Source organism: Cyprinus carpio, chromosome B15 (genome assembly GCF_018340385.1).
Source record: "Cyprinus carpio isolate SPL01 chromosome B15, ASM1834038v1, whole genome shotgun sequence".
In the NCBI taxonomy this organism is placed as follows: domain Eukaryota; kingdom Metazoa; phylum Chordata; class Actinopteri; order Cypriniformes; family Cyprinidae; genus Cyprinus; species Cyprinus carpio.
In genome coordinates, this window is record NC_056611.1 from 20,259,226 (window position 1) to 20,284,622 (window position 25,397).

The window sequence follows — 25,397 nt, forward strand, 5'->3', positions numbered from 1 at the left end:
TGGAAAACCACCTTTAGTATAGGTTCTGCCAGCTAAGACCAGACTGTTTCATTTGTTAGCAGCATTTAATTGTTGTGGGTATTACAAAAATGTCCTAAATTGTCCGGATCTATGTGACTGCATTCATAATAAAGTCTCATTTTGAAGAGACAGAAGGATAGTAATAAAATTAAGATAATAATAGTCTCATTGTTTTGTTTCTATATATTGCAGTGTTAATTAATTAACACAAATATATCTTACTTTGAATCTTTCAGGATCGCTGATCAATTGTTGAACAGACAGTGATCAATTAATTCATGCATATTGTGACTAAGAAGAATGAACTAAATCTCTGGAAGTTTTCAATGTGCCGTATGCTGCCTGATGAAAAGATGAAGCTCTGAGATATGTGAAAGATGATGCAGGATGCAGGATTCATGATTATTGATTGTAGTTTGTATTTTTCATCAATAATATCCGAAAGCTTTTTTCATCTCGCTGTTATGACGCTGCTTTCATGAAAAGCCACATTTTAGGGATTCTAACCAGACCAATAGACCTTAGTCAGGGTAGCGCCATATTTATTTTTTTGACAGGAGTGAAAATGAGGCTGTGAGGGATAGAAGTACAGTGCGCTCAATGGATTGTACTGTTGCTTGACAGCATACATATTGTTCAGCTGAAAAAATGTCTTTCTGGGAAAAAAATAAATAATTAAAGAAAATCTAGTCAAACTCCGTAAAACAGTTTTGAAAGTTTTTAGTCCAGACTCATTTTCAACCATGTTAAATTCATATGACATCTAACCTGACTAAGTCTATACCAGCTGGGGATGTGGTGATTTATTTATATAGATAACATGTGTGTGCAAGTGCAAATTCAGCACAGTAATTTCAACTGAAAAGATGTGAAGTCATTGTGGATGATGCCTTGTCATTATTGATTTAAACACTGCAGCTGCTACATTTTCAGACAGAACAATGTCCAAATCAATGGGGACTGATTTAGTCCTGTCTTTTTTATTTTTTAAGGGACAGTTAGCATCCTCCCTCTGGTGCAGGCAGACTCAATGTAGAGCACGTCCCACTCATCCATAAGAACTAGGCCTGCACTTAAAGGAGGGCACCAGTTTATTTTGGACCTGGGCAGGAGATTAATTATTCTGTTCAAAATATTTCCAGTGGTTAATTAGATATGTACAGCAGTCACTCTTTTTTGGAAGATTCTGCAGCTGATCGCTTTGCTTTAGTTTCTGCCTTTAATGCCCTGGTGGTTAAATTCCAAGAAACTACAAAACTTACATATAGCAGCATCATACTGCAACACTGGTTTGCCAAAAATTTTAAAAGGCCATAAAAGCAGAATAAACAAGGTCTATAACCTCATTCAACCACTATGCTATCAAATAACAGTTGAAAATTACTCAAAGATTCTGAGTTTCAGTGGACCCATGGCTGAGTTAATGCTTAAACAGAGCTTTAAGTTATATCAGGAAATAAACACATCACCTGCATGCTTCAGTACACTGCCAGTGCTGTGAGAGCCAGCTGAGATGAAGCATTTATCCTTAAGCAAACACATAAGAGTTGAGGTCAAAGGTGTGGAATGTACAGCTGTACCCTCTAAACTGCTCAAGTCAACTTGATTAAGTTTTCCAGTCTCATAGTCAAGCCTACTCTACAAAAAAAAAAAAAAAAAGATGAATGATAAAATGTACGTGTAAGCTGATTTATTCAATTATGTTACCTAATATTTTAATTTTAGAGGATGCTGGGGCTAGTTGTCACACTTTGTACTCCAGTGAATAATTATCATGTTGTCAACTGATGTGTAGATACATACCTAAACACCTTTGATGCAAAATAATCTAATGTCCAGAAAAAAAAAGTTTGACACATTGACCCGAACAGTGGGAATAATGATAAACAGTAAATCAATTACTTAACATAAAACAGCAAATACATAATATAAAAAAGAGGTAACACTTTATTTTAAGGTGTGCTTGTTACAGTGTAATTATACATTTAAGTACTGAGTAATAAATAATTAACTACATGTACTTACTATATGGTTATGATTAGGTTTTGTCTTAGGGTTACTGGCATGTAATTATGCGTAGTAATAAACAATGTAATTCATTGTTATTATAATAGTAAGTGCATGTAACGTGTAACAAGAACACCTGAAAATTATTATTATTTTTTTTTTTTTTTTTTTTTTTGCCAACAGAAATTTAAATAAGCTAAAACACTGAAGACAAATGTCATTCTCAAATTACTTAACATTTATTTAAAAAATAAATAAAATAAACAAATATTTATTAAACATTCTCACATGTTTATAGATGTGTTGACCATTAATGGTGAGAAATTAGTTCCGTGATAATGTAAACATTTCTCACTATGAACAAATTATTTATTAAGTATTCCCATATAGATTTCGAAAATAAACTTTACACTTTATCTTTCAAAGTTAAACATATTTTAATGTACTGTAGCAACAAACGATAAACTTTGTAAAGGGTTGGCCTATAACATATTGCTATAATATACATTGTATAATGTTTGACCGTCCTTGTTACTGTGCATTTTTCCGTCGATTTGAAAAACGATTGGACAGCGAATCATGGCTCTCCTTTCAGACAAGGGACTCACTTCAATGGCAGGTGCTAATTGGATGGCATGTCTCGCGTAATAGCTCTGGGTAAGTGGGGCCCCTCGCTCTCCATTTCGGCTCAAAGCCTCCATAGACTCTCGCTATCTTTTACAGTATCGTGTAGCCGTAATGGCGCTAGCTTCCACATGCAACAAGGGCCTGTTTATTATGGCTGGAGCTTCGTTTCTTCCTCTCGTCCGCTGATTGGCTGAACCATTTCAGAAACGAAACGCGATTTGTTCAGAGACCTGTCAATCGGACGAGCAATAGACGGGTACCCAAGACAGCAGGGTTGCGCGTGTGCCTTCCCAGGTCCTGGCAGCACCATCCAGCGAGGGGGAGAGGACGCTGGCCGCCTGTTTTATGACTGCAAGGAACACTGGATGTTTTTATTTTGATTTCTTCTTCACTGGATATACATGCCCACGATATTGAGCGCAGGAAAGCGGCACGCCGGTGAACGAGCACAACGTTATCGATGGGGAAAATAAGTTGAAGGCTTCGGAAGAATGTTTTCCTTGTTTCAGGGAAACGGATTGCTCTGTTGATCAGCGTGATGAGTGTTTCGAGGGGATTTTGACATTTGGAGAGGATCTGGGGCTATCCATCTATAGCTTCGGGCTGGAGCGCAACTGAAAGCGGCAACAGAGCGCCATACTGCAAAACAAGCTTCCCGGATCGATACATTGTAGCAGTCTTTTCGCACGGGAGAATTGCGCGTTTTAATGTAAATGTAAACAAGTAAGCTGGCGAGCAAGTATCAAATCAGCAGCGGTGGCCTGATTGAGATCCACGTAACTTCTGCAAACTGCATGCAGCCCTGGCGGTGGAAACAGGGCTGGATGAGCCTAAAATGGCAAATATGAAGAAATCTAAAAGATGAATGTTGCATTTCCCCCGTAACTTGTACTATTCACATAATTTCCATTTCCATACAAGCCCGAGTTCCGAGCGAAGCAAGGTGCTCCTCATGCCTCCAACATGAGGGAGATTTAAGGCCGTGCGGAATTGATTTATTATGGGGGGAGCGCATTATTTTGATTTGATCCCTCTCTCCTTTTTTACTTTTCTTTTGTTTACCCTCCTCGAGGGCTTTCTCGGATGTCCGCGGTTGTCATTTTGCTAGTCTGGAACGTATAACGCGAAAGATCCTCCGAAGTAGGTCAGATCAAAGCTGGAGAGTTGTTAGTATGACACCTTTTCACGCTCATCTTTATGTATGGCGGACATTTCTGCTTTGATTTGACCCGTCGTTTGGCTCTATGACAGCCAAATGAGAGTTTGACATCTTGGCAGCCTCCCTCTCCATCTCGTTCGCCTCTTTGTTTTGTTTTTCCACCTCTCATTTCGGGCTGTTGAGTGAGTGAATGGCTCTGTGCGGAACGACGGCTTCCAATGCCGCGAAAATGATGGCTGCGTACAACGGCGGCACCGCGGCAGTGGCAGCGCATCACCCGCACCATCACCACCAGCTGCCCCATCTCCCGCCACCCGCCCACCTCCATCACCATCACCACCCGGGCCAGCATCACCTCCAGCACCCCGGCTCGGCCGCCGCCGTGCACCCCGTACAGCAGCACGCTTCCACGGCCGCGGCCGCTGCTGCAGCCGCCGCGGCGGCGGTGATGTTGAACCCGAGCCAGCAGCAGCCGTACTTCCCCTCGCCTGCTCCTGGACAAGCTCCGGGGCCGGCGGCCGCTGCAGCCCCAGCGCAAGTTCAAGCCGCCGCCGCGGCCGCTGTGAAGGCGCATCATCATCATCACCACCACCACCAACACTCGCATCACTTACAACAGCAGCTGGATATAGAGCCGGACAGACCGATCGGATACGGAGCTTTCGGTGTGGTTTGGTAAGCGTTTTTTTAATACCACTCTAACAACTTCTGCGAGTGAATGTTGGAAATGAGCACACGACTTTGATTGTGACTCTAAAAGTGAACTTTATGCTAATTAAAAAGTTTTACTAATGAAGACACTTTTGGGAAGCGTGATTGAAATGATATACACTCTCATGAGAGGAAGTCTCTAAATCTTCTAGAAAGGAAGTTTTTATTTTTTTTAGAGATGGTGTCTCAACATTTTTTAGACAAAAAAGCTGGTCACATGACCAACACAACTATTGACAATATTAATGTTAATCAAAGCAATGTTATGAAAAAGTAACCATTTTACAAGATGACAGTTTCATAAAATGTGAACAATGTGATTCGTATGGAAAAGTGCTTTACAAAGAAGGATGGTTCAACATGTTTGTGTGCCGTCAAACAGAATAAGTGGACCAATAGTGTGACAACAATCAAAGTTGCCCATTGCGACAAGTAAGCACAAACTAAACCTAAACCAAAACCTACTGAGTGCACCTTTAATGTGTTGTCAACTGTCAGGCTTTTTGGGAGGGAGAGGTACTGTATTTTTAGATTTCTGTGTGACAGTTCAAGGGGAATGAGGAACAGCTTTTGGCAAAGAATTTAAGATGTACACTAAGGGAACATCGCGGTGCTTAAAGGATAAGCTCAGATTTAAATGCTCAAGATTTAGTGCATGTCAGTTTGAGTGTCTTGAGAATAGTTCCTAACCCAGGTGTTTACTTCTCTCCATGTTTAAACCTATAAACATTGAACTTTTGGTTGAGTGTGTGGTTGAATCCTACATATAATACAGTCACATTTTGTCAAGTGCTCAGTCTGAATAACTTTGATATATCCGGTCGGTTGCTTATTAAAAAGTTTCTTCAAGCCGCAACAAAACCGGTTCACAAGGCTACATCTCCAGTGGTGTACAATTCAGACCAAAGATGAAAAGTTGAGTAATATGTGTAATGCTTGAAGGAAGGAGAGAGTGCGTGTTCTCAGAATGAGTTTGTAACTCAGAGGAAATGCAATATCCTTTTAAGCACACACCCTCCTGTCTTGTAGAAATTTCAGTCATGGCTTCTGTCCAGAGGTTAATCTGACTTAATTTCTTGAGAGAGCAATGTATTAAACGCAATAGACTTTGCAATAAATGAAATGGACAGTTTTGATTCTCTGACGTTACTTGTTCTAGCATATATTTAGGTTCTCTGTGCATTTATCCACAAAGGAATCACCTGTAACTGGTGTTTGCAGAGGGGCCACAAAACTAGGGGAGCTTTCACCAACAGCCACCCTGCCTACCTCCACCCATGTAATCTTAGCCTGACCTTTCCTCGAAATCGCTTCCTGTTGCTCATTGTCTGCTTTTAATCTGCACTGTTGCCTGCTGGTATATTTATAGCTGTCCTCCAGAGGCATGGCCATAGAGGAATAATCATTTAAAGTTTGCACCCTCTGGAAAGGGGGCAGACAGATCCATGGTTAACTAAAAGGACAGTTCACCCCAAAAGGTTAATTCCGTCATTATATTAACTGTACTCACCTTTTATGTAGTTCCAAACCTGTATGACTTTTTTCTTCTTTGGAATACAAAAGAAGATATTTTGACAAAATGTGCTGGTTGTGCTTTTCCTTACAATTGCAATTAACAGGGACTGGAGCTGTCGTGCTTTGGAAATTATGCAAAAGCATGACTTTCAGTGCATAATGGCTTATATTTCAGATTGTGTCACACAAAGTTATTGTTTGGTTTGAGAAGACTTAAAGTAAAGTCATATGGTCATATTTATAAAAATATTTATGGTGCTTTTGCAGCAACAGAAACCAATACGTTCTTCAAAATTTACAGAATATTCATGCTTGGGTGAACTATTTCTTTAAATATTGTTAGTGTATCTATACATCACAGGAAGTAAGGATGAGGAAATTTACCCACCTATCATTGCGCAATACGCATAACCCAAGTACTTTAAGAAATTGGACTAAAATAAACAGTAATAACACAATAATGTAAGACTTTTTTTTTTTTTTACTGAGTTTAATTAATCCCAGGTGCAGTTTGTAAGCCATTGTTCATGGGATGTGACAGTTACAATGCAACGATTATGATTATCATTAAATAAGATAAAATGCAAATCTAGTATAACCAAATATAACCATATTTATTTTCATATTACAACAGACATTTATCATTCAGCTAGTGCTTTTTTTATGATATGCATAGTGCTTTTTTTATGATATGCATGGTCAAAAAAGAGGAAAAGATTAAGCCTGGTCCCTGTGTTATCTATAGAAGGCTGGTTTTGGATGGTGCTGTACATCCTAGTTAGGGCCCTTTCAGTCGTGCAGCTGCAAAAGTTTAGATAAGTTGGCTTTGGTCCTGCAGCAATGTGTGTGTGTCACGTACTTGGTTCTGATGCAGATGGTGTTGGATTTTAATTATCTTTGATTCATATTATGCATAATCTATATTATCGTTTTGCATCTGCTTATTTGTAGGAAATATTGCTTTATTAAAGTAAGTACATTGTGCAGTGAATTTGCAAACAGGTTTGGACTACATCCTGTCCTCAGAATGAAAATGAAAGCAAAATGAAATGGAATATAATTGATGGTTTATGCTAAAGAGACCCTGTGCGCTAAGCGTTACTCGATCATATTCTAGTCTGCAGGAAACGAAGTGCAAACTGCTGGGTCTGATGCTTTCTGAGAAAAACCCATATCTGTCATTCAAAATTGTCACTCTAGTATGATTTTTATAGTATGGTTTTATAATGTTGGGGTAATTATTGTGGTGGAAGTATTTGTCTTAACAGTCTTTGTCTTGGTTTATTTTGAAACCTATTGGCCCGCGTGTACTGTTTACGCTTGTAGTTTGAGATGGACTCATAGTGAATGTGAACAAAGTTGCGGGAGGCTTCAGTTGACGGTGATACCTCATTTGTAGGTTCTGGGAATTCCATGTGTGTCCTGTATTATGTTTTGCGTGGCTTATTAATGGTTTTGTTTTCTGGGAATTGAATGTTTTTTCTTTATTTTGTTTCCCTTATGTCTTTCCAAACCCATAAGACCTCCGTTCATCTTCGGAACACAAATTAAATTATTTTTGATGGAATCTGAGAGCTCTCTGACCCTCCCATAGACAGCAAGGGTCCTTGCACGATCAACGTCCAGAAACGTAGCGTGGTGATTGGTTTGGTAATATATTTGATGTCAGGGTTTCAACTGTAATTTTACGAAGCTACGAGAATACTTTCTGTACATAAAAAAGACTTTATTCAACAATTCGTCTCCACCTTGTCACCCTAGCGCCATTTTGGAGAGTATACACTGAACGCAAACAGCGTATGTTGTTCTGTGTCAGCTGCACCACACTGATATGTTTTCTACATCGTTTGTGCTTTGATTTGAACAAAAACAACATATCCGTGTGGTGCGGCTTTCGTAAAATTATGGTTGGACCCCTGATGTCACATGGATTTTTTTAACCGATCTCCTTGCTATGTTTCTGGATGTTGATCGTGTAAGGATCCTTGCTGTCTATGGGAGGGTCAGAGAGCTCTCAGAATGCATCAAAAATATCTTTATTTGTGTTCCAATAATGAACGAAGGTCTTACAGGTTGTGGAATGACATGAGGGTGAGTAATTAATGACAGAATTTTCATTTTTGGGTGAACTAAACCTTTAATGTGACATCTGTAAGCCAGGATGCAGCTGTGGTCACTTGACCTTTGATACCTTTTACATTTAAATACATTTTACATTTTTGTATTTGGTACATGCTTTTAGCCAAAGCAACTTCCATTACATTCAAGGTAGACATTTTATCACATTTTCTTGCTTTCCTTGGGAATCTTACACATGACCCTTGCATTTTTAGAGTTATGCATTACTATTTGAGCTACAGAAGGGCACTTACACTGAAATTTTTGGTTATAGCAGAGTAAGCACACTACCCAGGGAGTCAGACATTTCTAGGGCTGTCTCATTGCAAAGTTATTTTGCTATCACTGATATACTATTATAGTTTTTTAATATTATAAATTATTTTCAGTTTTATATTTGTATATTTTCTGTTTTCATTTGGATTTTAGTTACATTTTTAGTAATTTTATTGCGTTTGTCATTTGTTTTTATTGCATGTTTAAAGGGTTTTTATAGGATTTTAGTAGGGCTGTGTATCACCAGCAAAGTCACGATACGATACGTATCACGATACAGGACTGCACTGAATTTCATCTCAGCAGAATTTAGTATAGGGCCATTTCTAACTATTGGCAGAGCAGGCAGCTGACCTCTGCATTATGAAGGGCCTCCATAACTGTACCACAGTACAATATAGATAATGGCATATGTTTCATGTTTACATTGGGCACTCCCCATCAGATGCAATATTCTGATTGTTTGCATCTTTTTTAAGGCCATAAATAATAATGTGCTCGTTCTAATATATTTATATTGTAATGTAGTCATTCTAATATATTAAAGAATCATTAACATTGCTGGTAGGTTATCATTGTACAAATTAACACACTATCTACGAAAAAAAAATAGAAGAGTTCTAAACTAATGCGCTGTCTTCTGTATCTAACGTACACACATGCTCAGTCAGTCACTCACACTGATCACGTTGCAGCCGCACTCAGACATTCAGGAACAAACCTTTTAGTGCTGCCCCACAGTTTTATTAACTAAATAGCTTAATCGCTCAAGAGTTACATTATCTTTCTCAACAAGGAGTTGGTAACATCATTGTTTCTAAAGGAATTGAAGCCACAGCTTCACTGTTAATAGAGAAAAGGGGACAAAAAAGTGGTTATTCATACATACACAGTCTTTCTCTCTCTCTCTTTTAAATGAACACTTGATGAATTGCACTTTTCTGATAAAAGAATATCGAGCTGGAGATTGCTAAACTGCAAGCTTACCGGTGTTTTCAGAAAGCAAGTGCGTTTATCCACAGTGGAGAGACTGCGCGTATACATGGTTGCCAGGTTGACAAAGATAAGTAACACATTTAGCAGACATTTCCGTATTGAGTAAGTTTGAAGTTCTGTTTCGTGGGTTCACGTCTCTTTATATCAGGCAACCCCAGTTGTGTTCGTCTGGGGCCAGATTAAATCTTGTTGTAGCCTAGCCTATATTTTATGCTGTATTCATTACTTTTTAGAAAGCACTTTTCTACTCCGTTTTAAACGGTGTTCTTGTATTCAAATTAAGTGTGGTGCACAAATGCACATGTGCCACAATATCGACACAGGGCCAGGGCAAGTCTCCATCTTTGATGTATGGCAAGTTACCATACATCAAACACAGCACTAGATTTTAGTGCTTCAACTTAAACTAAAAAGAGAGTAATTGCCTGTTTTTCAATGTTTTATTTTTAGTTAATGATTATTTCGAGGAATTTTTCATGGTTTTACTTTTAGTTAACAATAAGAACCCTGTCTCACTATCAAAACTGTTACAGTAAACTGAAAATTTTGCAAGCACTAGTGTATTTTTTCTTCAGTCTTTACATAAGTTTTTGTTAGTAATGTGCATGAAAGGGAAATTTATTTTATTATTATTATTTTATTATTTATTATTAAGTTTATTAATCATTAAGTTTATTTGTTAGATATTACATTATTATTATATATATGTATATGAATTAGAATTGTTAGGTTAAAATAATCACTCTTCATTTGTTCATTTTTTTTTATTATATTCTGCAATTGTATTTTTTTCATATTCCTTTAATATTGAATAACTGTTTTGCTTTGTAAAAACTGCAAATAAGAATATTGACATTTAATGCAGCAAAGTTATTGCTGTATTTAATGTATGATCAGCTATATTTAATATATGACCTTGCAGTCATGTTGCAGGTAATTGTGTCATCCTTGTCTTAATGTTTTGTAAATCAAGGCCCTTGCTAGTCCTCAAAGGATATACTGATTCATGTCATGTCACGGGGAACTAGGGAGTGGATTGACACAGACAGAAAGTCTGCTGCCAACAGTTTGCTCATATTTATATTAACAATACAAATCATAAAAACAGATTTGGTCTGTTCAACCTGCGTCCCACAGGCCTCCTGCTGCTCAAAACAGATCCAAAAACAGAGACCTAGTAGATAACAATATCTCTGTCTCCATCTTAATCACAGCCCTCATGACTGACTTGTATTTACACGTGCAGCCTCCATCCATGAGCTGTTAGAGCCAGTGCTGATAAAGATGAGATGCCAGATACATGCATTCTTATGTCATGTGTCCTGTATAATAGGCTATTGTTGGATTGTCACTGGGTTTAGTCGATTTTTAAAATGTGTAGTTTTGCCAAATTTCTAGTATTTAGTGCAGATGTAGCTAAAGGAGCAATGGGTTGAACTGCATTTCTCAACTATGCCCCCATTGGCCTCTGTCTCTTAGGGAAGAGGCATGGTGCTGCACAGGAATGTAGGCTTCGCTGGCCATTAAAGCATCAGCCTACGTCTGTTGCGCTTACAGTTTGGTCTGAAGGGGAATGTTAGTGTGGTCACAGACAGCTTGACTTTTGCGTGATGTTCTTAAGATCTTGTCTGGCAGATTGTTGCACCAAAAATATGCATAGTCTCTTCTTGTTGTAGACTGGTGAAACGTCTGTATCCTGTTTTGCTGATTAGCATCATTTAACATGACGCTTGTTGACTAAGTGCTTTAGTTTGAATGAACAGAACAGAAAAAGTGTTATTTGTGTGTTTCGAGTTGTAACTAGCACATTTAAAATGTATAATATAAGTCTCTTATGCACACCAAGCCTGCATCTGTTTGGTAAAAAAAGTTAACATTATTACAATTTAACATAGCTGTTTTCTATTTGAGTTTATTTAGAAAAGTATTCTAAATGTATTACTGTAATGGCTGAGATACATTTAGAGCAGCCATTACTTCAGTCTTCAGTGTCACAATTCTTCAGAAATCATTCTAATAGTCTGATTTGTAAGCATTTTTTATTATCAATGTAGAAAACACTTGTGCTGCTTAATATTTTTGTGGAAACAGTGATTCCTTTTTTCCACATGTTTTTTCACGAGTAGTTTAAAACAGCGTTTCTATCAAGCAGAAATCTTTTGTAACATTAAAAACGTCTTTAATGTCAATTTAATGTGTCCTTGCTGAATACAAATATTCATTTCTTTCAAAAGAAAATCTTACAGAATGGTAATTTACGTGAAACTAAAGTTGTGTTGTGTAGTTTTCAAATAATATCAAGGCTTGAATTTTAAAAGATGTATGATGTCTTTAAGTTTACATAGACTCCAAATCTCTGAAGATCTCTGAGTTTTCTTGAAGCACATGTGAAGTTTTGGGAGAGCTTCGTGAAAGTGAGCATTGGTGGTAGCTGCTATTGATGTAATGACTAATTTATTCTTGTCTCCATTGTAAATGTAAAATTTAAATGAAATGTGAATGATTAAAATTTGATGTGTTTTCTTTTTTGGGAGAGGAACCTCATATCCTCCTCGGCTGTCTCCCTGAAATGAAAATGAAGTCATTTAGCTGCTGATCAAACATGCTTAAACAACATTATAATATTAAATATGATTTGTCATGCATAGTGTGTTATGAACAGCATGATCTTTGATTATTTTTTTTTTTTTGTTCTCTTCATCTATTATCTGAAATCATCAGATGTGATCATTTTTCAATATCATTCCCATAATTGAAAGAGTCATTACATGATTGTCAAATAGATTTGAACTTTCTCTTTTCATACCGTGGTTTTGCTGCAGCTTTGTGTTTATGTGTGTGTGTGTGTTTAGGCATATTATAATGGCAGGCGGCCTGGAGCTTTTATACCCTGAACTTGAAAGGCTCACAGACAGGACAAGTTTTTTTTTTATAACCACAACAGTCAAAAGCAGCTCTTAAGAGGCTCTGGGTTTGGCAGATGCAGAGACCGAGCAGAGAAATGACTTACCTTTGAAGTGTTGGTGGTGTAAGCGTGCAGGAGTGTGTACATTAACCCCTTCACTCACCTGCCTCTGTCAGCCTATTCTGGGCTGCACTTATGTAGTCATCTTGACAGCACTGCTGAGAATGAAACAACATCTGTTTTCTTTCCCTTGATGTTTGAGTGAATGTCACAAAGAAAAGTCATAGTTCATCCCAAATTCAAAAGAAAAAAAATGAGAATTGCATTTTACATAAAGAAAATGTTTTAAAAGAATAGCACGAAATTTTGCTAAACATTTACTCACCCTCAGGCATTTCTTTCTTCTTCAGAAAAGATTTGGATCCATACTCAGAATTCGTGCTCTGCATTTAACCCATCCAAAGTGCACACACACAACAGTGAACACACACACACACTGTGAACACACACCCTGAGCAGTGGGCAGCCATTTATGCTGCGGTGCCCGGGGAGCGGTAGGGGGTTCGGTGCCTTGTTCAAGGGCACCTCAGTCGTGTATGCCGGCCCGAGACTAAAAACCACAACATTAGGGTTAGGTGTTAAACTCTCTAACCACTAGGCCATGACTTCCCCAATGCGCATATGGCAATCTCATTGGCTGGCACTCATCTATTATCGTCCCTGTTTTGATTTCAGCAAATTAGTTTGAGCGAATGGAGAAAACGTAATTAATATTCATGAACCCTGCAGCTCATTAATCCTTAGTGTGTTTTATATCCTTATTACTAATAGAATTATTAGTTGTATTGTTCTTGTTATCTTATATTTTCCTTTATTTTTTAGAAACTCATGACAAACAATATCTTAAGCACCATCACAGTCCTAAATTCAGTTAAAATGACAAATATGCATCTAATTCTGACGGCACCCATTCACTGCATAGGATCCACTGGTTAACAAGTGCTGTAATGCTAAATTTCTCCAAATCTGTTATATTGAAGAAACAAACTTATCGACATCTTGGATAACCTGGGGACAAGAAAATTTTGAGAAAGTTTTCATGTATGGGTAGACTATTCTTTTAAGACAGTTGTATTTAGTTATTAGGGGCTAAGCCCGAAGGGATTTAGCCCCTTTTGTTTCTGTAGGATTTTTTTCTTTTTCTTCTTCTTCGCCAATGGGTGTCTATGGCAGCCCTATTATGGGAACATAGAAAAATTATTAAATTTGGCAGATTTGTAGTGATGGCCATGAAACGCGCACAATGTCTGTTCACTAGCAATGAACGCTACTTTCATGCATCTGATTATGAGACAAACCTCACGCTCTTATTTCAAGGTTGCTGTGGTTATTTTAACAGTTTCCTTCGTACATTCGGTTCAACGACATTGTTAAAACACATTTATCATTCAATGGAACTGTGCGTATCCTTTAGACACTTACATTTTTGTTCCGTCCATGCAATAAATGTGCAGCCTTCGATTGCTCAGGTAACTCCGTCGGTAGGATGCCAAGAGCCATTGAAAAATGACAAAAAAGTAAAACTACTTCACTTTAGCATTACTGGCCATGAGTACAAAGGAGAGATCACACATAAGCTGCTCAAAAAATGTGTCAGTGAGACAAACGAATGGAGCTCTGTGACTGTCTCAATTGGTAAACAGTGGAGTGAGTGAAGTGGAGGTATGGGGCAGTAAATATTTTAGAAGTCTCCATTAATTCGTGCTTGTAGTAATTTAATGTGTATATATTTTGAAAGCATTGAAACGCTATAGAAATCACGATTAATTCGATACTTAGCATTTTAAATTGATTACTGTCCGAAATCGACGATTCACGATTCAAAAATCTATTTTTCAAGATCAATACATATGCATCATCAGGGTCTGTAATCGATGCATCGAGAAAACGAGTGAATCGTTACACCCCTATTCTTGAGACATGATCCCAATCTTGTTTTTGTTATTTATGGTAACACTGCTGCTGTTTTCTCATTAATATATTTTTGCAAAAATGCAATACTTCATACTTGATTCTCCTAAATAATTGCACCATACCAAGAGTGCAAATTTAGCTTAACATCTTAGCTGGGTGTGATTTATAAATAAATTACAAAATGAAAATTAAATGTCACATTGGGGTGAATTATAAATGTATAGTATTTTAATAATTGTATTGCAGATTGATATTGTTGTGATTTATTGATATATTGATTAATGTTAATTTTATGTTAAATTTGGTCTTTTCTTTTTTAATATTGCATTTATAATTTCTTTTGATCTTGGGGTGAAATATGACTCATGTATTTTTTTCTGTTGTTGTGTTGTAGTTTGAGTGTGAGTTTTTTTTTTGTTTTTTTAGTGTTGATGAATTTTTGATTAGTGTTCTTTTGTTACTATTTGGATCGTTTTTGACTTTCAGACGGGATGTGGTTGTGTATTGTGTCTGGTATGGAGCAGAGGTCTGACTGCTTTAGCTTTAATACTGTGAAGACCATCTCTTCCTCAGAGGGCAGAACTGTTAATTAAAAAGCCCTCTGCTCAGACTGAACCGTTCCATTTAGAGCCCTATCACCCCTGACACTCCTTGTGCTTATTTATAGCTGTCCTATTAGCTGCCCGCTCTCAATTCTGCATAAAAAGCTACCTGGATTCCTCTGAAGCATACTATAGACGAATGTTATAGATGTGGTTTGGATCTCTCTCGGTCATATTTGAATATAGAAACAATATCCACCGACAGGATGTCTTTAAAACAAGGAATTTGAATATATCTCTGGCCATCTGTCTGGTTTGTTTGCCATCCATTCAAAACAGTTTTGTGAAACACACCCTTAGCAAAACCAGCCCTTTTTTTGTACCCTTCGAAATTCAGAAGAGCCTTGAATGTGCTTTTTTTGGTTTGAAAGGAATTTAAAATACTAGACAGTAAGGCTGCACAATATTGGAAATACAAGACAAACACTGTGTCTTTTTTTTATGTCATACATATTGCAATATGAAACAATGCATGAATTCTCACCAAATTATTTAAATTGCTGTATCTTGAAAGAATTAAGCATTCTAGAATGATTTGGGTGATTTTGTAAGGGAGTGCATGCATGATGCATATAACATAAAATGCTAAAAAAAAATACAGGTTGAACGATTTGGGGGGGGGGCGGGAGTATAAATTCACTTTAGTAAGAGAAGAAATCTCTTTCAATAGTTGACCCTTATATTATGACTTTACAAAAAAAACATATCATTATTTTAATATTAAAAATGAAGCAAAATAAGAAAAATGTTGTAATTATAATATTATTGTAAAATTGAATGTGTAATTTATTTAAAAAATAAAATATATATTCTATAGTGTAACTGTAAAATTACAGTACTAAAATTTACATTTCATTATTTAAACATTAAGATATATAAAATCATACTATACTTCTGTCTAAATGTAATATTAAAAAAAAAAAAAATCCAGCTAGTTGCCAAGTCGTAATTTCTCATTTTCTTTTAGTAACAAACTAAAATTAAAATAAAAATGAATAAAATATGCTTTATAGATTTTTGTCTATGTAGTATATTTTATAGACGAAAATGAATAAAAATGACAAAAACACAACAAAATTACTAAAACTTTAAAATTAAAATAAAAAACTGTAATAGTATCTCAGTGATACTAAAATAACACTGCTGTACACAGTGCTGCACTTAAATTTTAAACTAGCAGCACATATATTTATTTCATTAGATCGCATCATTTGCGATTAGACTATCACATTAAACCATATCCGATTCGATTTTATTTCATGTATAGTGCAGCCTTACTTGGCAGTTTGAAAGCATCAGTGGTTGATTTACATGAGGGTGATCCCCATGAGGTTTCTGGTGACAGGCTCCCACCTGTAAACTAGCTTTAGTTTGCTACTCTGATGTGGACTCACGACATGAAGCGCAGGCAAATGATTGCTTGACTCAGGCTTGAGTCAGTCAGTGTTTGCCTTAAAACTTTTGTGAGTGTGGTGGCGGGAGGCCAGGAATGCCCCCACGCTGTGTGCAGTGGGCCGCTCAGGCATGACTGTCCTCAGGGCATCACCAACATTATTTCGTGATCCTCACGCTTGTTCTGGAGTCCTGCTAGCAGAGATGCTCCGGGGAAAGCAATAGAGAATATCCGGAAGTGTGATTGCTGATTGGGAGTGATGATGGACTGTAGGAATGGATGGGTGGTAGTAGCCGTTTTGGCGTAATTATCTCTTCAACCATTTCCTCAGCACAACAATCACCACCCTGTTTTTGGCCCTGTCAGCTACAGTTTGATTAGGAGCTCCAGTTTTTCTCAAGCTACGCCTAGCTGGACTGAACACGATTGGTTCTTGGCGGATGCAGGAGGAAGTGGCAGCGGCATCTGCCATTACTGGAACCGTCCTCAATAGGAGAGCTCCCTGGATAATAGCATCCATTTATCTAAAGCATGTTTTGGCCTTCCTAAGTGGCTTCAAAGGGTGATTGAGTGTATTGTTATCTGGACTGATTTTTCTTCTTCTCCTAAAATTACATTAACCAAAACCTCATTTCCACACATCACTGCTTAATTAGACCACATCTAGGACTGGTATGTGATGCAGGTAGAGGTTCTGCTCTACCGCGTTTTACGGAGTTTTAATGCAGTTTTCGTTCGGCTGTGGGTGCTTAAAGTTATTTAAGTTATTTACATATAACAATAGAGAAACAAATAAACAGTTTCTGTTGATTATGGTTGCCAAGGTATGTGTATGGGTTGGATTTTTAAATCGGAAATTTAAAATTAGAATTATTTAAAAATATATATTTTCTTTTTTGGTGGTTTGAGTAATATGTTTTTAATTGGGTTGTATCAATATACTAGTATTAAGTTACAATGAAAAATTCAAAAATAAAAATTTTAAGCCTAAATTCACAGAATTTAAAGCCTTTAAAACAATTAATTAGATTTTTTTATTTTTTTTTATTTTTTTATTTTATTTAATTCATGTTGATTTTTAATTTATTTTTTTTTTTTTAGTTTAAGTCGTTTTGGTAATTTTTTTTTGTATATTTTTTTTTATTATTTTTTTTTAAATTGTTTTGGTGCTTAATTTAATCTATTTATGTTAAATCAGTTGATACAGTTTTTTTTGAATACAGTGATACCTTTTTTCACGAATCTTTGATAATATTTGAAATAGAAATCTTTTGTAGTATTATAAATGTCATTACTATCACTTTTGATCAATAAAATGGATCCTTGCTAAAAAAAATTCATTAATTTAAAAAAAAAAAAAAAAATTCTTACTGTTGCTGATGCTTTTTTTTTTTGTGGTGTACTATTTCTGTCATAAAAATGACTTTGTCATCGTGATATAAGATATTGGTCACTCCACCCACCCTTAACCACATCCATAAGACCATAAGAGTTTTGTGAAACCTGTCTAGAATACTAAGCAGTTAAAGTCTAGTTTTCTGTGTAGTCAGAATTCATAGTTCATTTGGGCTGCTTCTTCCAACAGTTGGCCTTCACAGCTAAATGGTTTGGATATAAGAACAGAAGTATGTTGGTGTTTTAGCCAGATCCTACAGTGAACCCTCATTTTTATTCTGCTTTCAAGGTTGGCATCTGATCTAACCCAGTTAAATAATGTTTTCTCAGTTTTTGACTGTCCTTGTACTATGTCCTGTTAGCAAAGTCTCACAAATGCGATCTGGGTTTGTCTCACTAAGTGACCCTCGATGTTGCGAGCGTGAAAGATTGTGTGCGAGTTAAAGTGTCCGGCCGCTCCACCTTGTGTGACCCTGTGATTGCACTGCCACTGTTATCAGTGTTCAACACATTCTCCTTCATCGTCATTCACAGTTGCCACACACGCAAACACATACCCACTCCAGAGCCTGGACAGCTCTAGTAGCTGAGCCTAAGTTTTGGCTGGCACTGGGTCTAACGAGTGCTTGGGGCCACCGTGAGGAAATTAACCACGCAGTTTCAAAGCCAAACAAGCCACAATCAGCCTTCGATGATAACTCATCTTTTAGTCTCTTTGCTTTCACTCTATCTCCTTTTCCCATGATGCACTAAAATGTTCCAGCAGTGCAGACTGTGCTTGGTCCATGTATGCTGTCCCCTTTCTCTCCCAAGCTTTGTTGGCAGTTTGGTACAGCCAAGGTGTGTTTACTGCTTAGTTGCACGCCAGACCTTTTGCAATTATTTATGATCTGATTTATAATTAATATGTATTATTTTTCATATGAATGATACATTTTGAATCTTGAATCCTGTATTATTATTATTATTATTATTGATAATAATAATAATAATAATTAAAAACGTACATTATATTATTATTATTATTATTACATGTTAAATATGTATGCAAATAATTATTGTAATTTTATTTGTATAGTTATTATTATTAATAGTAGTATGTAACAATATCAGCAATATAATAATAATTATTATTATTATTATTATTTCAAAAAAATACATTAAACAATGATTGGATTATTTGTTAATAATAAATTTTTTTTGAAAACTTATAGGTAATTAGATATTAAATTATTAATATTTATTTTTATTAACAATGTATCTCTTTTGTTATTATTATTATTAATAATAATAACAACAATAATAATAATGATGATGATGATGATAATAATAATAATTGTTATTATTACTATTAACAACTTTATTGCAACTTAATTGTATATTTAATTTGTTGTTATTATTATTATGTTGTTAAATAATAAGAATAATATAAAACTATTTTATTGCTTAATAATAATAATAATGCCTTTTTGTTGTTTCATTTTAATTACATATTTAATTTATATTATATTTAATTACATTTAATTTATTATTATAATTAGTAATAGTATTAAAGGGACTCCAAAAAGTACTGTAGCCTATTTTAAATAGATTTGAAATATTTTTTAAAGTTGTTTACAAAGATTAAAGTAAACATTCATTTTATTTAAATCCAATATAATTAAAATGTGTCTATTTAAAGTGCATCTTAATTAAATTAACACTGTAAGTGACATGAACAAAACGGGACTATCACACTCCAGCTTGTACTTTTCTTTCTGTGCTTGGAGTTCCCCCACCACCTTCTTTCAACCTGAAAATCCTCTCCAAATTACCGCTGTTGTTAGGCTGCCATATGTTCGTCTCTCTGATCCTATTTGAATGGGTTTACCTGAGGGGTTGAGTGGGGCTGGAGGATGGGAGGTGGTTGGGGGCAGGGTGGCGTGGAATGTGCGGCTGGAGGGGCACATGCAGGACTTGCCCTTGGCCTGGCATGCATGCTGGTGTCCCTCCCATCGTAGGCATGCAAGTCCCACAGCAGAGCCGCTGGTTACTGTAGCTTGACCATGGCCCCTTGGACGTTCATCGGCACACACACACACACAGGAACACTTAATGTATATGTAGTATAGCCAGAGGGGCCTGTAATTCAGAATCTGTCTAGTTCCACTAATGGGCTCATGGAGGTTTCAAGCTTCCGGCTGACTGTAGGAAATGTCTAGATTGCTGGAGAACAGTTCTGATGATAAAAATAGAATAATAAGTCCATTATTATGACAAACTATTTAAGAGTCAGTTATAAGTGATAATTCACCTAAAAATGAAAAACTGTCATCATATACTTCTCTCATGTACTCTCTTTTATCATTCCATCTGACTTTCTTCTGTGGAGCACAAAAGGAGATGTATGGCACAATGTTCATGCTGCTGTTTTTCTTCCATTAAAAAAGGATGAACACTCTTCAAATGACAATTGACTTGTGCACTATGACAGATTTGGTTCAGAAAAAAAATAAGTTGGTGCCTTTTTTAATGGTATTTGTAATATTTGTTTTTGAAGAAGTCTGCATTTGTTTTGCATTGAAATAAAGTCCTAGGAGTTTGAAACAATGAATTTTAGTACTATATATATGATTTAAACCATATAATACTTTAATTCAGCAAGAATGAATTAAATTGATAAAAAGTGACAATAAAGACATTTATAATGTTACATTAAAAATAAATGATGATCTTTTCAAAGAAACATGAAAAAAAAGTATTATGATTTCTGCAAAAATACTGAGCACACTTGTTTTCAACATTGATAGTGTTTCTTGAGCAGCAAATCAGCATGTTAGAATGATTTCTGAAGATCATGTGACATTGAAGACTGAAGTAATGATGCTGAAAATTCTGCTTTGCCATCACAGGAATTAATTACACTTTTTTATTTATTTATTTTTAAATTTTACTTTTTTATTTTTTATTGAGAGCATATTTCACAATATTACTGCTTTTTGAAATGCAGTCTTGGTGAGTATGGCAGTGTATGGAATCCCGTTAACACCTAAACAAAAAAAAAAGTAAAAGGCACCTTTTTATCTCACAATTGTGACTTTTTTTCTTGTAATTGCGAGTTCACATCTCAAAATTCTGACTTTTCTTTCTCAGAATTGCGTGAAAAAATCTGAAATAATTTGGAGGAAAAAAAGTCGCAATTCTGAGGGAAAAAGTCAGTATTGCCAGTTCATATCTTGCAATTCTGACTTTATAACTTGCCTTTGCGAGTTATTAAGCCATAATTGTGTGATGTAAACTTGCAATTCTGAGAAAATATCAGTCTTTTTTTCACCCATAACTGGATTATATATCTCGCATTTGTGAGTTTATCATACAGTTCTGAGGAAAAAAAGTTTGAATTGCCCATTTATGCCTCGCAACAGAACAACATAGTGAACAGAGTTATATTTTGTTTTTGGAATAGAATTTTGTTTTTCTAATTTTTGTGGTTTTTGAGAAATTTGTGATTGCATGATGGGAAAACTTCATTTCCTACTCATAGTTTGCTATTTTGTTGTGCTGTAGCATACAGCACATGCTATAATCTCAGCCAGCTTTGAGAGATGAATGAAAGGTGGTTAAGTCGTTCTATGTAAAACGGCAGCAGTCACACTACAGGGAGCAGAGAAAGAGCCTCACATGTAGCACTTTGTATTTAACGTCCTCAGAGAGCCACTGTGCATATGCTCACTCACTCTGCCTCCCTCCACACAAGCTTTGTTTTCTCATCCTCTGGGGTGCTTTGAAGAGAGATGAAATAAAATATTTGATTCTGGTTGGAAGGAACAAAACAAATAACACCGAGTATGGATTAGAGAAGCACTTTCATGTTTCCCTTACTGTTAATGCCCCCCCTTAAATGAATACTTCCCCTAAATTTTCCAATGTCACCGAGCCCTCCCTTTGTCTTCCTATGTTTTTCAGCTGCCGAGCCGGAGGGAGCTCAAAAGAGTTGCACTATAATCCATTATCTGCCATCTTCCCCTTGGGCCTCCACCGTCTCCCTCTGATCAATCCTGACAGTGCCACTGTCGTGTGTGTCTGTGTGTGTGTGTGTGTGTGTGTGTGTGTGTGTGTGTGTGTGTGTGTGTGACAGTATGTGTTTGTCTGTCTGGGTGTGTTTTGTATGTTTTGTCTCTGTGCTTTCAATTAGCATTTACCCAGCCTGTTAGTAGTTTAACATTAAATATTGTTACATTAGTGATATACCAATTAGGGATGCATAATATATTGGTAGCATATTGGTTACTGGCTGATTATTTTATTTATTAATATATATATTTTTTAGCATCAGAAAATAAGTATCACACAATATTGGAAATACTGTAAATTGATCAATACTGGACTTTTAATTATGCATGCATTGCTTCCTATGTTTTAATGTTTAGATTACTTTGCCATCGTCTAATGCTAACTTAAAGTTTACTAAAACAAAGCACTAATCATTTAATAACTGCTAAATGGAATCTTTAGCAAATCCCAAAATTAATATTAATAACATAATATATATATAATTTTTTTATATATACGAAAACGAAAACATGAAAAAGTATCATGGTTTCCAAAAATATTGCGCAGCACACCTGATTTCAACATTGATAATAACAAGAAATGTTTCTTTAGCAGCAAATCAGCATATTAGAATGATTTCTGAAGTATCATGTGACACTGAAGACTGTAAGATGCTAAAAATTCATAAAGTTTACTAAAATAAAGCACTAAACATTTAATAGCAATGCTAAATGGAATCTTTAGCAAATCCCGAAATGATTTTTGTTTTTGTAAACATCACTCATTCATTCATTAAATGCTATGTTTTGCACTTGAATATTTATCTTCCATTTATGTCAGATAACATTTTCATAGTCACAGAAGACAAAATATATTGACTCAGTTGCAACTCAATTTTGCATAATTTAATTATGGTTAATTGTTTCTAGAGGCATATGAGCAAAATATTTTTTTTTCTCTGCCAGTGTATAAAATGACACTGTTAACGTGTTTTCAGAAAGGGCACTTTTGTATTCCTCACATTTTGTACTTCTACCATCTCAGATGCACTCATGTTTGTAGCTTATAAAAATATAAACCTGAAAGCACCATATGTTGATTATCTTGAATAGTCATTTAGCAGGTGGCAACATGGTTGAAGCCTTTAATAATTTCAAGATGTTTATCCCACAATTAATTTAAAATATATTCCAAGAGAACCAAAATGATTCACAAGAAGCATTTTTTTTTTTAACTATTTTTCTTTGAGAAATGAGAATTATTTTAAGTAATGGCATTGTAGGTATTACTGGCACTAGACAAAACTGTGCAATATCACTCTCTGAATTGTGTACAGACTCTTCTTCACCATTTCTCTACTTCCCTTTGGTGTTTTTTTTTCTTCTTTTTTTTTGTCAATAAGGACACAGTCTATGGTTTCATTTAGCCGATCGATTGCAGGTTGCAAACTATTTATCTTAGTTCTCTTTCTTTCATTAATTCCCTCTCCGTTTTTCCCCTTTTTATGTTTTGTTCTATTCCTCCTTTTTTCATTTGATAAATAAAAGGAGGGAGGATTATTTCTGTTATATTTACAGCTCTAATACCATTCTGTAGTTGTGAGCAATCTCTCTTTATATTGGCTGAATGGGTCTCTTGAAAAACACAGAGTAAAGATGAATCAGAGGCTGGGTTTTTTGAGGGCTGGGTGCTTCTCGTTGCCCTACAGGCTTCTGTCGTGCACACACTACACTACCTCAGCCTAACACATCAGTAAAGCAGAGGCCTGGAGAAGTCAGAGCTGCCACCTGGATATAATATAACCTTTACTGTATTATTTGACTGAGATGTGTTTTAACTAGATAATAACGCAGGTTCGTTTTTATGCAATATACATTAAAATACCAACATGAATAAATGTATATGTAGGCGATGTATTATTATTATTTACATTTATATATTTATTATATGAAATACATAAAGAAAAGCACATTCACTTAGAACATAGATAAATCAAGTGAACAGGTTTTTTTTTTTCAGGTGTCTGATAGCAATATCATGTAAAATTCAGGAATAAAAACCAGCAAAAGAAAAGAAAGCAGAACAAAAGTAATCAAATGTAGAACAAAACAACCTAAATAATTGCTGTAGTCTCCACTGCATGATTATTTGATATAATACATTGCTGATTTGATGCTCAGTTTGACTGTGGAGCAGGTCTGTAATTAAAATTAGCTGTGCAGTTTCTTTCTTTTTTTTCTTTATGCCTAGCTTTGTTCATGTTCGATTGGCTTAGTAAAACTACAACAGTTATCCAGGCAAAACCATAAGCGGTTTTCTGGTTTTCTTGTCAATATTGTGTTTTGATTTTTTCTAGTTTTTTTGTAAATATTGTGTTTTGGTTTGTTTTTTAAGCTTTATTTATTATTATTTAATTTATTGTATTATTTTGGAAGGTTTATTTGGCTGCATTTACACCTAATCAAGAAGTGTGATGTATTTGATTGGATGCGGAATGTATTTGGTTTAAGCTTTATTTTTTGTTTAATTTGAACTTTATTTTAGTGCGCAATGTTTGATTAAGTGGAAGTTTTTCCATGGACAGACAACTGTAGAAGTGGGATGGGGACTACAAGTAAGGCTAAAGTACTTCAGGTCTCACTGGATGAAAGCATCTGCTTTAGATGACTCATATTTTAGAGGTAAATTTGTCTCTAGACCGATGGCATCGCAAACCACCAGTTCCTTCTTCCAGCCCACTTGACATTTTGTTGCTTTGTGGTTAATTTTAGGCTGAAATGCGTAAATGTACTGAGAATAGATTTTGTGTCAGTGTTTTTTCTGTTTTTAGTGGTTAGCCAACATGTTGCTGCAGGCACGTTAAGCCATAATGCTCATGTTAGAAACGCAGGCTTGAATCCAGCCTGCAACATGCCAAACTTCCTCTTTCTCTACTGTTAAGTAACATAAATGAAGCAAATTAGGAAGTTAGACTGGAAAACTGTTACCTGCAAATAATTTATGCTTATTTCTAGAACATTTGATTTGAGTTTGTTTGAGAAGCCTGTGAGAGAGAATAAATAACTCTTCAATAATCCTGTCTTCTCATTTCTGCTTTGATGTGACTCGCTTCTTTTTAATATTCTGTATCTGCCACCTAAATTACCTCTTTAATCTGATTTATGGGCAGATTAGATTTGAAAAAGTGAGTCTGTGAGTACGACTGAATGTTTTTTTCTGTTCTTCTTTCCCCTCGCTCTGTTCTATTGGGCATGCTTGAATCGTCATGTCTCTCTAACACTTTTAATTTCCCAAATAACTAGGTCATTGACCTAAATCTACTGCCAGCCAGCGAACAATTTGTCAAAGCCACTAGCTGCATTCTAAAACCACTAAGTATTGGAGGATTGTGGGACAGATGCACTGATGTGTGTGTGATCTGGTTATCACACATCTGTGTGTGGGTCCTCGGCTCATTCAGATCTGCAGCAATTCTGTTTCTCTTTCTCTTAGAGTCAAACTGACATTTGAAAGGCTGGTATTATATAAAGATGCTGGGATATTCAGATTGTGTGTAATTGGGTAGCAAGTGACAATGTGACATGCTGTACTTCCTCTAAAGCTATTTTAAACTATTTTTCAATTCATTGTATGATTTTTGGACATGCAGTTTCATGTATGTCTAAT

At 35.8% G+C, this 25,397-nt stretch overlaps 1 protein-coding gene across 1 annotated transcript in view; it reads left to right on the forward strand.

Annotated features, from left to right (window-relative positions):
- The first annotated feature begins 2,659 nt into the window (after positions 1–2,659).
- nlk2 (nemo-like kinase, type 2) overlaps positions 2,660–25,397 on the forward strand; it is a 65,719-nt gene continuing 42,981 nt past the window's right edge. The window contains exon 1 of the mRNA XM_042739713.1: positions 2,660–4,489. Within this exon, the coding sequence (XP_042595647.1) occupies positions 4,005–4,489 (485 nt within the window). The 5' untranslated portion in view covers positions 2,660–4,004. The remainder of the gene's footprint in view (positions 4,490–25,397) is intronic.